The 13,119-nt window shown below is 33.4% G+C and overlaps 1 protein-coding gene across 1 annotated transcript; it reads right to left on the reverse strand.

Annotated features, from left to right (window-relative positions):
- Positions 1-283: 283 nt before the first annotated feature.
- LOC138308304 (sulfotransferase 1C4-like) lies at positions 284-12,570 on the reverse strand. Its single transcript, XM_069249297.1, has 6 exons — positions 12,078-12,570; positions 11,378-11,604; positions 10,852-10,981; positions 8,853-8,947; positions 4,307-4,481; positions 284-1,509 (listed from the first exon to the last, which is right to left on the reverse strand). The coding sequence occupies exons 1-6, from the start codon at positions 12,229-12,231 to the stop codon at positions 1,397-1,399; spliced, it is 894 nt and encodes a 297-aa protein (XP_069105398.1). The 5' UTR covers positions 12,232-12,570; the 3' UTR covers positions 284-1,396.
- Positions 12,571-13,119: the final 549 nt, after the last annotated feature.

Consider the following 13,119-nt stretch of genomic DNA (forward strand, 5'->3'; position numbering starts at 1 on the left):
TAAAATGATAGGTATTGAAATTGTTATCTATTAAATGTTATGTGTAATTGATTTTGTTTATAATTCATTCACCGTTGAATACATTATGATAATGTGTCTGAAGTATATGCTAATCAGGTATCAGAATAAGATGACACTTCGTGCATGTCAACTTAGGATGTCCGGAAACCCGGTCATCACATAATGTATCTGAAGTACATTATATGTCTGAATCCGGTATCTGGTTTCGAGAAAACCTGAGTTGTCATCAATCCGTTCCCGGTCATTATATAAAGGTAAACAAGTTTGGGATTGACTTGTGTACTATATTCAAATTGTTTATAATATAGGTATCCTATAAAACAGGTGACTCAACAGCGATATCATATTTCGGTATTACCCAGTCACGTAACAATTTACATGTATAATCGTAGGCGGGATACAGGACTCGGCAAAACGAATAATAAAGAATACCAATTTTAATGCACGACTTAAGTGTATATCATAAGTGTTTATAAATACTGACAAATGACATATCAGGATTGCCCGTCGTTTCCTCAGTCCGTGACACCAGATTTAGACTTACTCAATGCTGGATGATCACAACACCCATTTACTGTATTATACGTTTACAATAATTTATACAGCGATAGTCGTACTGACAAATAGCTATCTAGTGTGGTCGTATTTACCCAATACATCTGACCCCGATTTCTCGAAACAAAAGTGAAGTTATTGACATAAGTTTGTTTCCTCTGCCTCTAAGGCCAGGTCCAGAGTTCTCCACACAAACTTAGTCAAACACGTACTGAAGACAAAAAGTTTCATTGTTTAGTACATAATGATAAAACCTATTTCAGTCGGTGCTTTTTGTTTCATGAGATCGGGGTGAGATCTACTGCTACTTTTCCCAGTTCCTCATACTAAATACAGTCATGGAATGGATCCACAAATATTCTCGTAATTTTCCGAGGCGATCGGACATTTGTCAATCAATGCCAGAAAATATTATAAGTAAAACTAGTGCTTTATTTGGGCCTACTCGATCGACAGGTTACAATTAATCACATACTTAGATGATAAATATTACAATCAACCTTATTCAAAATTGCTATTATCGCAAAGACGTTTGAATTTCTGAAAATGAGGAGTAGCGTATTCCATGGTTCTGGTAAACAAGAGCACAATCGCTTTATTTCTTAACACTATATCATAACGTGTTATCTAATTCTATTGTTGCCACCCTGTCTTACAGAATAAGTGGTGGCTATAAAAGCATTTCATGTTCAACCATGCATTAAATAATTGCTTTGCTTGTTATATTTAAAATCACATTACCTAATACAAAATACAACAGTATTTTCAAACTAAAACCAGTCTTCACATGATCGTACATAGACGATAGCTATATACATCTTCATAACTGGTATGTAAATGGTATTCCCAAAGCTCCCAGTTTATCCTCAAAGAAAGTATCAAACTCCTTGTTCTGGGCGACTGTAAAATAATTCATCCAATCTCCGACCTCACCTGAAATGATGAACAAAACATAACATACAATGTAAAATACAAGGTGAACGAGCTGTTTATTTTATATAGATATGACATGAATACAAAAGGGATTGTAATTATTGTAAGATAAAGGGAAGACTTGGCGAACTTTAGCATGATGATACGAGTTATTCCCCTTCTATGATTTTCTCTTTATATACTTCTTATAGTGATAATGTATTGATTAATAGAAAACATTGGAAGTAAGGGATTGTTTTTAATATAGGCTCAAAGTTAAATCTCAAATATCCATGTAGTGTTTGAGGTGTCCATTTTTTAAAGTGCAATAAATACACTAGACTCAGATCTCGATTTTTCGGATTATCCACAAGTAAGGTATACTATATGTGTCAAATATATTTGTATATGTTTCACCTCAACCCTTAACTTAAATTAGCAATGCATGCTCATATAAAGGGACTAATTCACGTTTGTGCGGGGCAAGTGACTCCATTGATCACAGAGGGAACCGGATTAGGGTAACTGCATTTACCCATGTCCAACATTGCGACGGTACAAAAATCGTACTCGCTGAATAACCAACGTAGTTTATGATCATTTACTGTCTAAAGGGGCGAGTTCACGTGAAACTCTAGAGCGGTGTATGTTTCAACAAAACGGCGATATTTTCAACTCGAGTCACGTAATTTGAACTTTGAACTCTACCCTTGTCTTACCCACCTCAGACCCAGGGTTCGGAGAGTTTCTCTCGGAGAAGGCCAACACGTTTTGTTCACGACTCTCGAACTAGGGTCTATAAATAGGATTTTACGTCACTCACCTCGACCCGCGCGTTTCACGTGAACTCGCCCAAGAAGTAAGGTTCATTTTTATACTAACCCTTACGGAGAAGAGGTGATATTTTACTCTCTATGAAGCAAGATTCGTTACCATACTGTATCTAACGGACAAGAGGTGATATTTTTCTTTCTATGAAGTATGGTTCCTTATTATACAAACCCTTACGGAGAAGAGGTTATATTTTACTTTATCCTGCAACTGTCCCACATACTAACCGATAACTACTGCCGGATAAACTTGTGATTTATCCGTCAATACGAAATGCTTTATCCGTCAATACGATCACGTGGATTTGTTCGATATCTGACGGAACTTTTTCTAACTTGATCCAGAACTTGAACCTTCCGGTGCATGAAACGTCATTCAGTCCCGCTAAAACGTGACGTCACATTCACCGAGATGACGTCAATTTTACGATATCGAAAATCTCGTATGACGTTGTCGTCTTTTAGTTGGCTCATGACAAAGGTATGTATTACAAAGACATTTTTAATGGGTATTTATTGTTTTTTAATTATTTTCATTTTGTTTCAGTGATATATCACATTGAATAGAATTATGGATACTGATTGTGAATGCGCTTATTTATTTCCCACGGCAGTAAAAAGGAGTACACTCTCATTCGGTTTAGTGAATGAATCTTTACCTCCGCATCAAAAAAGCGTCTCGCTTCGAGTGACACCAAGTAAATAACTGTCAATTTGCTTTCGTTTTGAATTTTATAATGGTTTCAGGATACACAGAATACACTATTAGTATCTTACAATACAAGTTTTATTTTGGTGCTCGACACGGAAAGCCGAGATGACTCGGCAAAGCCTTGTCATTTCGGTTTTCCCAAGTCTCGCACCAAAATAAACTTTGTATTGTAAAATACTAACCGTGTATTCTCTATATCTATAAAAGTAAGGTTCGTTATCACTCTAACCCTTCCGGAGAAGAGGTGATATTTTACAATCTATAGAAGTAAGGTTCATTATCACACTAACCCTTCCGGAGAAGAGGTGATATTTTACAATCTATAGAAGTAAGGTCCATTATTGTACTAATCCTAACGTAGAAGAGGTGATATTATACTATCTAGAGAAGTGATGTTCGTTATTAAACTAACCCTTACGGAGACGAGGCGATATTTTACTACCTACAGAAGTAACGTTCATTGTTATGCTTAGCCTTATATTACGTAGGAGAGGTGATATCTAGCTGTCCATTAAAGTATGGTTCATTATAATAATTACTCTTGTACAAAGAAGAGGTGATATTTTACTGTCTATAGAAGGTTTATTATAATACATGTACTAACCCTTACGGAAAAGAGGTGATGGTTTACTCCCTATATACATAAGTAATGTTCATTTTAATACTAACCTTTACGGAGAAGAGGTGATATTTGACTATCTATAGAAGTAAGGTTCGTTGTTATACTAACCCTTTTGAAGATGGGGGATATTTTAACACCTATAGAAGTAAGATTCATTAATATACCAACCTTTTCGGAGAAGAGGTGATATTTTACTATCTATAGAAGTAAGGTTCGTTGTACTCATAGAGTAGTTCATTAATATACCAACCTTTTCGGAGAAGAGGTGATATTTTCGATTCATTGTTATACCAACCTTTTCGGAGAAGAGGTGATAACTATCTATAGAAGTAAGGTTCGTTGTTATACTAACCCTTTTGAAGATGGGGGATATTTTAACACCTATAGAAGTAAGATTCATTAATATACCAACCTTTTCGGAGAAGAGGTGATATTTTACTATCTATAGAAGTAAGGTTCGTTGTTATACTAACCCTTTTGAAGATGGGGGATATTTTAACACCTATAGAAGTAAGATTCATTAATATACCAACCTTTTCGGAGAAGAGGTGATATTTTACTATCTATAGAAGTAAGGTTCGTTGTTATACTAACCCTTTTGAAGATGGGGGATATTTTAACACCTATAGAAGTAAGATTCATTAATATACCAACCTTTTCGGAGAAGAGGTGATATTTTACTATCTATAGAATACACATCAAGATGGTTCGTCATGGGATTCTGCTTCATATTGCTGAACTGGCAGTGACTGGCTATCTTCTCTACTGTACTATCATCCAAAGGCTTATCAAGAAACTGGCACAGACTCCTGATAGCTTCTGGTAGATCCTTGTAAAAGCGACAGAAAGTTAAGTTCAGTGTACTAGACTGACTACATAACAAAAAAAAATAAATAAATAAAAAACACCACCAAACAGAATATCGCTTCATTTAGCTTTGGTACATGTAAATATACATTCGTGGTCTTGCCGTATTTAGCGTAATCCATATACGTTGATTTAGCTATGGTTATGAATTTACAGTTACACAACAATTAATGAAATATGAATGAAAAACTCAGTCTCATGTAGGCTGACTAAGAATGCAAAACTTTTCGTGGGAATGCGCGTGGAGTAGCAATTCTTTTCAGTAGTGTCTTGGAGTTTAAAGTTCACAAGGAGAAGAAAGATTTATCTGGAAATTTTTTAGCTTTAGACATAGAAATCGATTCTACACATATTGCACTTATTATTATTTATGATCCTAATCAGGATAGTCCAGACTTCTATTAAAAAATCTCCGATGTTATTGAAGACTTTGGCCATAATCATGTTATTGTTTGTGGCGACTTTCACCTTGTTTTAAATCCAACTCTTGATTATGATAATACATACAAGAATATAAATAATCCAAAAGCCAGGGGAAAAGTATTAGATATAATAGAAAACTTTGGTCCTATAGATGTCTTTAGAGAATAACACGAAAATGATAGGAGATATACTTGGAGAAAAATCCAGTGAAACAAGCACGTCTTGATTTTTTCATTGTTTCAGAGAGTTTACTGCCAAGTATTAACCAGTCAGGCATAGATTCTGGGTATAGATCAGATCATTCATTTCCAAATATATCTCTTACAATAAATGAATTCAAAAGGGGTAAAGGAAATTGGAAAATTAATAATTCTCTTCTGTATGACCAAGATTATTTGAATTTAGTTAATAATTGCATTAGCAAAGTGAAAAAGCAATACTGTTTACCAGTCTATCTTTTAAATAATATTGAAAACATTGCTAATTCCGAGATTCAATTTTCTATTGATGATCAACTATTTTTAGAAACCTTGCTCATGGAAATCCGAGGATGTACAATTTCATATGCATCATATTAGAAAAAACAAGAAAAATGTAGAGAAGATAATCTAAAGAAAGAGATACAAAAACTTGAGGCACAGGAAAAAACTAATTTAGATGAATTAAATAATAAGAAAAAGGATTAAGAGAGGATAAGATCACATAAGACAAAAGGTAGTATTATAAGATCAAGAGTAAAATGGGGACAATAAGGGGAAAAACCAACTGTTTTTTTCAGTTTGGAAAATAGAAACTATACCTAAAAAATAATACCAAAACTGCAGACTCAAAGTAACAAGGTATTAACAAAACAAGAAGATATTTTGGAGGAAATATGTTCATTTTATAAAACTCTCTATGGTGTTCCGGAAAATACAGATCTAGAAGATAATATACAAAATTTGAATCTATCAAACTATCTGAACTATAATGAAATGCCTAAGTTATCTCAAGAAGAATCTGATCATTTGGAAGGGGAAATCTCATATCAAGAGGCAGGACAAACTTTAAAATTAATGAAAAAAGTCCAGGATCAGATGGATTTACAACAGAATTTTTTAAATGTTTCTGGGGAAAATTGGGGGATTTTATTGTAAGATCAATAAATTTTGGCTACCGTTCAGGGCAACATTCTATCACACAGAGACAAGGAATTATAACTTGCATACCAAAGGCAGATAAACCTAGGCATTTCATTAAAAATTGGAGACCTATATCACTTTTAAACATTGTTTATAAGATTGCATCTGGTACTATTGCTAATAGAATAAAAACCGTTCTTAATAAATTAATAAGTGATGATCAAACTGGTTTTATTTCTGGAATGGGAAACCTGACAAAATTAAAAGGGAGACAACCACACAAAGTTATGCAAATGGAGGATTGAAAATGATAAAAACCATAGCTTTTATAAATTCTCTTAAACTTACATGGGTAAGAAGACTTTATCAGACTAAAGGGAAATGGCAGACAATTCTAAAAACTTTTATCAATATTGATCTTCTTTCAAATTGTGGTTCGGAATATATAAAGATGTGTGAAAATAAATGTAAAAATAAATTCTGGAGTGATGTTTTTAAATCGTGGTATATGTTAAGCTCAAAATATAATGAGAAAATCTGTCAGGAAAACATTTTGATGGCTCCTATTTGGTATAACAGTGATATTAAGGTGGATAGGAAGATAATCTTCTATAAAAACTATTATCAGAAAGGTGTGTGTATCATAAATGACATTGTTATGAGTGTAGAAGGAAGTTTATTTTACACATATCAAGAATTTATTCAGATTTACCACTAATTTTACAAACTAATTTCTTCATATGATTTACAAAGAAAACAAATTCATTATCCATATATGCCTATTTAATGTTACAACAAATACTATACTACAGTGGTTCCAATATAGATTAATCCATTACCTTTTGGCAACAAATTCATTTATTCTTTTTTGTTAAAAATCAGAGTAGTTATCTCCCCTCTTTGTGTACTCTGCAATACTGAGCATGAAACTATTACACGTTTGTTATTGGAGTGTAAGGAAGTGCAAGAATTACTTGAAAGTTTTGACACATTATTACAAGCTCTCTTAATTCCCTTTTCTGTTAATAAAAAATCCTTTCTTTTTGGACTCTTGCATGAAAAATATCTCCATAGTAATAGAGTGGACAATGAAATTATCATAATTATAAAGCAATACATTTACAGAATGAGATGTTTACACAACTCATTTAGCATTTACGTTCTTATCAACACAATTAAAGATCATTATACAATTCAAAAATATATTTCAAATAGTAAAGATGAAAAAGTAATACTTAAATTTGAAAATGAATGGAGAAAATTGGAAAAACTAATCAAGTTTTAATTGCACTTTGTCACACATTTACTTTATTAAACTTTTTAAATCCATATTTATATTTTATTTATTTTATTTCATTTTATTCCCCCCTTCCCCTTTCCCTGCACAAAGCCGAAATTGCATTTTTTTAAATTTTTTTTAAAGATTTTTTATACAGTTATAATTGTTCCTCCGTCTCCATCCTACCTAGACTCTTTTAACTTTTTTTTATTTTCCTTTTTCTTTCTTTATAACTCTCTCACTCTTTTCTTTTTCTTCTAATCCTGTCTCTGATTCCTTTCCTTAATATTCAGTACAATATAATTTTCCCCTCATCTCCAAACTCCTAATGTGAATAATTTTTTCTCATTATGTACTAGAAATTTAAGCTTCGTATTTGTATGTATGTGAATGTATATGCATGTGTTAAATATATGAGTGTATGGTTTTTAAGTAAGTATGTATGTGTTTGAGAGTCTATTGAGTGTATTTGTATATTTAATTGTATTGAACGAAAATCATGAATAAAAAGATAATTATAAAAAAAAAAGAATGCAATTATTTGCATTTTAAATAATTAAACAAAAAGACAATAATATCACCAATACATTGTACTTTTCAAAAACGTTATCAAATTAAAACAATGACGAATATGGGTTGACATGCCCTTGTGTATGCCCATACATGTTTAAGCATCGCGTGATTATTACTCCTTTACTCCATCTTATACTTACCCTGACATGCTATTTTGAAGATGTGAGACGGGAAACGAAATCATGTTTCGAAATCGTCTTTTGTCAATTTGTTATGAGCGGAAATTTGAATTTTTATATCAATCAGGATTTTTTTCAACCACCAATTCTGCCGGAAACCGTATATTCTATGTCTGAGAGGGTAGAATTCGTATCATAGTAGTATGAGGACGTGTAAATAAATCCTAACAGTCACGCCTTAATGGGCAGAAAGAAAGGAAGATATGCAACTAGAACTGGATACAGTAATAGCAAAATAAAATAAAAAAAATACAACTCAGGAATGAAATATCAATAATCTGTCTCCTAGCTGCTGTAGTTATATAAGATTATGTACCGTATTCTGAATAACTCTATACATGGAATGGACTTTCGGCAGACATATCGATTCATTTTGAGACATTTATTGAAAATCACAGCGTTTGCCAACATGAAAACTTTTCAAGGAATTCCATACTTGTCTAATATAGTGTATTTATACCACTAGTCATTTAATTAGTCGGTTGGTGTTGTATTGCTGTTTCAGTCACATAATCGTAGGATTAAGGCATACTAAATAGATAATGATAAAATGACAATGTCGAATTGCTATCTGAAACTAGCGATAGATGAAAATAAACTCATTTTAAAAAAAATGGTAGCCCGTATTAACATTATAATGAAGAATGTTGATTCAAAAATATAACATAAACCATATCGTTTTCATTGACATTTTGTGAAGTATATGCAATAAAAATCTGCTTATATTTCCATGTATGTAGCATGGACGTATTCCTTACCTTTTTCATGTCCTCGTAGTAGACAAGTTTGAGATTGGAGTCGTCTCTGTGCTGCCACCACAGTCGTGTGAAATCAAACCAGGATCCATGGTCCACTGTAATCATATAGGGAAGAGATAACAACAGAAACCATTCAGATTCAGTTCATCAAAATTAAATATTCCATACACATGTCTATGTGTGGAATATAGCAGCGTATTAATACAGTGTAATAATACATATATAATTTTTGTTTGTTTTATAAGGCTAACATCATATTAATATATAGGGTTATATAAGAATTTTTGCATGCAGCGTGCCGCTCGCGTGGATGTATGCTTGTTTTTGGGAAGCTGCAGTGTATCCATGCCATGGCTCGCCCGTTAATTTGTCAATATAGTGTGATCACAGGCATTTGGCTCGATAGACACTTTTTCTCTCTTTATGTATATGTAATACTGTGTTACAGTATGACATATCTATATAGAGAGAAAACATGTCTATAGAGCTAAACGCCTGTGGTGTGATCGGATATGGTGTGCTTGGATGGATGGTGTCCTCGGCGGCATGGGACAGTGAACTAACATAAAAAAGGACGGAGCTCCACTATAACAAGGAGACATGTATAAAGGAGAGTGATACCTATTGACATATGAATGAAAAGCAATCTTAATACTGTTAAAAGTGAGGGAGAGAGGATAGAATGAAGATTGCCATTCAGAAAAGATCCCGAATTTAGACGCAATCTACAATTACGAAATATGGACTGAAGATATTTTTTTTAACTACCTAATCTAGTAATGAATTCACCATTAATCACCATTGATGAGTCATGTGAATTAATACATATGCCTACTGAACAAAATCTTTAACAAACAATAATCGTTTGTCCTTCAAGCCCTTGTTTATATCCTGGTAATATCAATAATTATCTTAAAAACAGGTTATAAATGCAATAGGATAATTAAGATAAATCATTTAAGTTATAACATGATTATCTTAGGTCAACATGATAGTATATTGATTTTACTTATAAAAATACAGTATAAGCGTTTTACAGTTGCTTGAAGCTTCATTTCAGCATGCTGTTATACGGTGTATTATTTGGCTTGGAGATTGCAGCTTACACAATTGGTGTGGGAGACCTTCAGTTTAATATGTGTTCAGTTTAATTTAAATGTGTTGGAGTTGAGGGACATCACACTTCATCCTTATAGCTAGATTGTCAGCAGCAATGGGACAAATGAATGAATTGCTGCTTTACGTGTCTGTCTGGCGTAACTTCCAGGGGAATTAATGAAAATAGCACGCGCTCCGAAAGCTGTCGCTGAATTAGATTTCTCACGGCGATTCAAAAACAAACAAATCAGTATGGTTTTGAGAAAGGATTCACCAAAAAAAAGATTTATCGAATTCAAAACCAGTACTTTTAAACAGACTCATATGGGATTTAATCCTTAATTAAAGCCTGTTTAATTCTTGTCACCTCGATCTCCAATAACTCCATAGAGTTTCAACATTAGCGATATGTGCTTACAATCAGACAGAAACATCGTGATAAAGGATTTAAGTAATAACTAAACAAATTATTCTTTGAAATGATCGGCACTTTATAAGCTATAGATAACCTTATTTATCGAAAAAAATGAAGTTGATTTAAAAACTTATTTTGTAAAAGAGATTTTTTGTTTTTAAATGCAAATTCATTCTAGTCAAATTATGATTTATAAAAGAAATATTATGCATAAAGAAATAATTTTTCCATATACTAATATTAGAAATAAATGGAAATGATGACGTCCTTCATTATCTACCTGTTTGATAGCAATTGTAATGATAGATGCAGACAAATACTAAAATCTAGTCACACTTATTTCACTGATTCTATACTAAGAAGGAACGTAATACGCACGACAAACAAATGGATACCGAAATAAGTAGACTTAATACAGAAAATAGACGAACATACTAAATTCTAATACATTAGATTGTATCTTATCTATTAGTTTTGTTCACTTACCATGTCCGGCTTTAAACATCTCCAGGAATTCCTCCCATGTGCCCTTAAAGTTGCCAACGGATGAACTTGACTTATAGAAATGATAATAGGACACACACAGGTCTTTGGGATTCCGGAACACAACGACGGTCTGTAATTAGATGTTATCATGTTATCATATTACTCTTATATTTATGTACCTTATACCGTTATAGGCCTAATAGAAGGCCAATTCCACAAAACGAAAACTGCATAGAGGTTGTGCAATTGGTTTAACACTTTAGATTTTGATCAAATAGACTGACAAATGATTGCGTCAAAATTATTTTACCTGAAGAATAAAAGAATAACAGTAAGTTTCTTTGTTTAATGTTATATGATGTGTAAACATTTAGGGTCATTTGTCACATGCGTGGCAGGTTAAAGAGGTGGCGGAAAGCAGACGTTCCCGTAGGAACCAATGGACGACGTTATAAAATATGGTGTTCGAAATATATATCAAAAGTTAGCCACATTTTAAGTAAGTGATCACATGGAATTGACCTACTTTGCAGTTTGCTTTTTCGATGGCCTGCGGTACCATAGAAGGTTGGAGATGGGTCTTCATTACACGTGGTGACGGCATGGGTGCAGCAAGTTCTAGACCAACCTCGTTTAAAACATCGTCCTTGAACTCTAAAAATGGTGACCGGAAGTAGACAGGCTTTTTGCCTGCACCTTCGAAATCTCCCCCATTCATGATAAGCCATATAATCTCCTGCATCCATGTTGTTCCTATTGCACATGACACAGTCGTTATAATCTGCATTCACTTGATAGTTTATAGAATCCATTAGGGCGCAGTGATTGTTAGATACGACATCAGATTTAGAAATGAACTAATATCATTTTCTCAACATTCTGAAGATATGACGTAACAGCCAGAATGGTTCGCAGCACTACTGACGAGATACATATATTCAATGGTATTTTTTTCAAAGTATTATTTATTCCATTTTGATAGTGAACAATATGTCGCCTGATATAAGTAATTGTTTAAATATGTTTACTACTTCACAAGCATAGGAAAAAAATGCAACACAGTCACTGTTTGCATTTCATTCCAATTTGCAACTCTTTTACAAACATAAAATATCATTTAAACGCATTTAAAAATCCATATAACCGAGGGAGTTAGCAGGAGCAGAAAAAAAAAGACTTAAAAAGATGTCACTTTAAATACCAGAATAAGTGAATAGTTAGCTCACCTGCTTTTGGATATGTCACAATAAAAACGTCGTCGTTCCGAACAGGAAATTCCTTCACGGCGTCCAATACATCCGGGGGACTGTAACCGAAGAACAGAACATCATCATACACGTGCTGGCCAGGTAGCACGTGAGAAAATTCCGAAGATGCCATTCCTTCTTATGTCACTCAACCACAGAAGACGTCTACAATTTCTATCTTTTGCAGCAAATCCTAAAATTAAAATGCGAGCCTCCTTCTGTAAGACAATATGTCTTCGGCAGTCATTAGTTTAAGGTCCTGCACTAAATGGTATGAAGCGCACTGACAGGCCGCAATTGTTCCCGAATTCTCGTTCACGCTTTATAGTATACGTATGCCTTGCAGAAATCTCTTCATATATTTATCATGGCATGCCCTTCTCGTTGAGACATTAGTTCAAAATCACGTAATTTCACGCACAACATAATATACCTTAGATTTACGCCTATAACATTGCTGGGCTCACTGACGCAGTCCTTGATAAATTAACCTGATCAGACGAGATTTGGAAGTCAATACTTTCGATCGATGTTAGCGACAGAGCCAATCACTTCAGCCGCAGCGCCAACTTTGTCTGGCTTCTTATTGATAAACATTTAATATAGTCAACACCAGTTAATAATTATAGTGATTAATTAGCGCCTTAACGAGTAATTGGTCTTGGACACTTAATTTGAGTTGATATTTTATGATCTCGAGTCGTAATGAAAATAAAACCAAATAGAGCACACTTAATCAGTTTCTGTTTTCTTTTACCAGCTTTATATAATCTGACTTCAATACCAATCAATTCCTAACGCAACACATCACATTGCAGATTTAATATCAAAATTTAATTAAGCGTCACTGGAGTTGTTCAAATAAAGCTATAGATACTCATAACGTCTCCTTTATGCTTCACAATTGTAAACTGATGTTTATCGATCAGTTCGGTCTCATTACAGCTGTAAATTGAACCTGCTTTGGGAAAGTAATAAACGTTTATTCTTGTATTCACATACAACACATACAGTCATACTT

This window comes from Argopecten irradians, chromosome 14 (genome assembly GCF_041381155.1).
Source record: "Argopecten irradians isolate NY chromosome 14, Ai_NY, whole genome shotgun sequence".
Lineage (NCBI taxonomy): Eukaryota > Metazoa > Mollusca > Bivalvia > Pectinida > Pectinidae > Argopecten > Argopecten irradians.

What these genes read in the sequence shown, in the direction of transcription:
- LOC138308304 (XM_069249297.1), bottom strand. Translation starts at nt 12,231, where the DNA reads ATGGCATCTTCGGAATTTTCTCACGTGCTACCTGGCCAGCACGTGTAT. An exon ending in TCGAAAAAGCAAACTGCAAA is followed by an intron (nt 10,982 to 11,377) that starts GTAGGTCAATTC and finishes ATCTAATTACAG; the next exon opens with ACCGTCGTTGTGTTCCGGAA. An exon ending in ATCACCTCTTCTCCGAAAAG is followed by an intron (nt 1,510 to 4,306) that starts GTTGGTATATTA and finishes TCATCATTTCAG; the next exon opens with GTGAGGTCGGAGATTGGATG.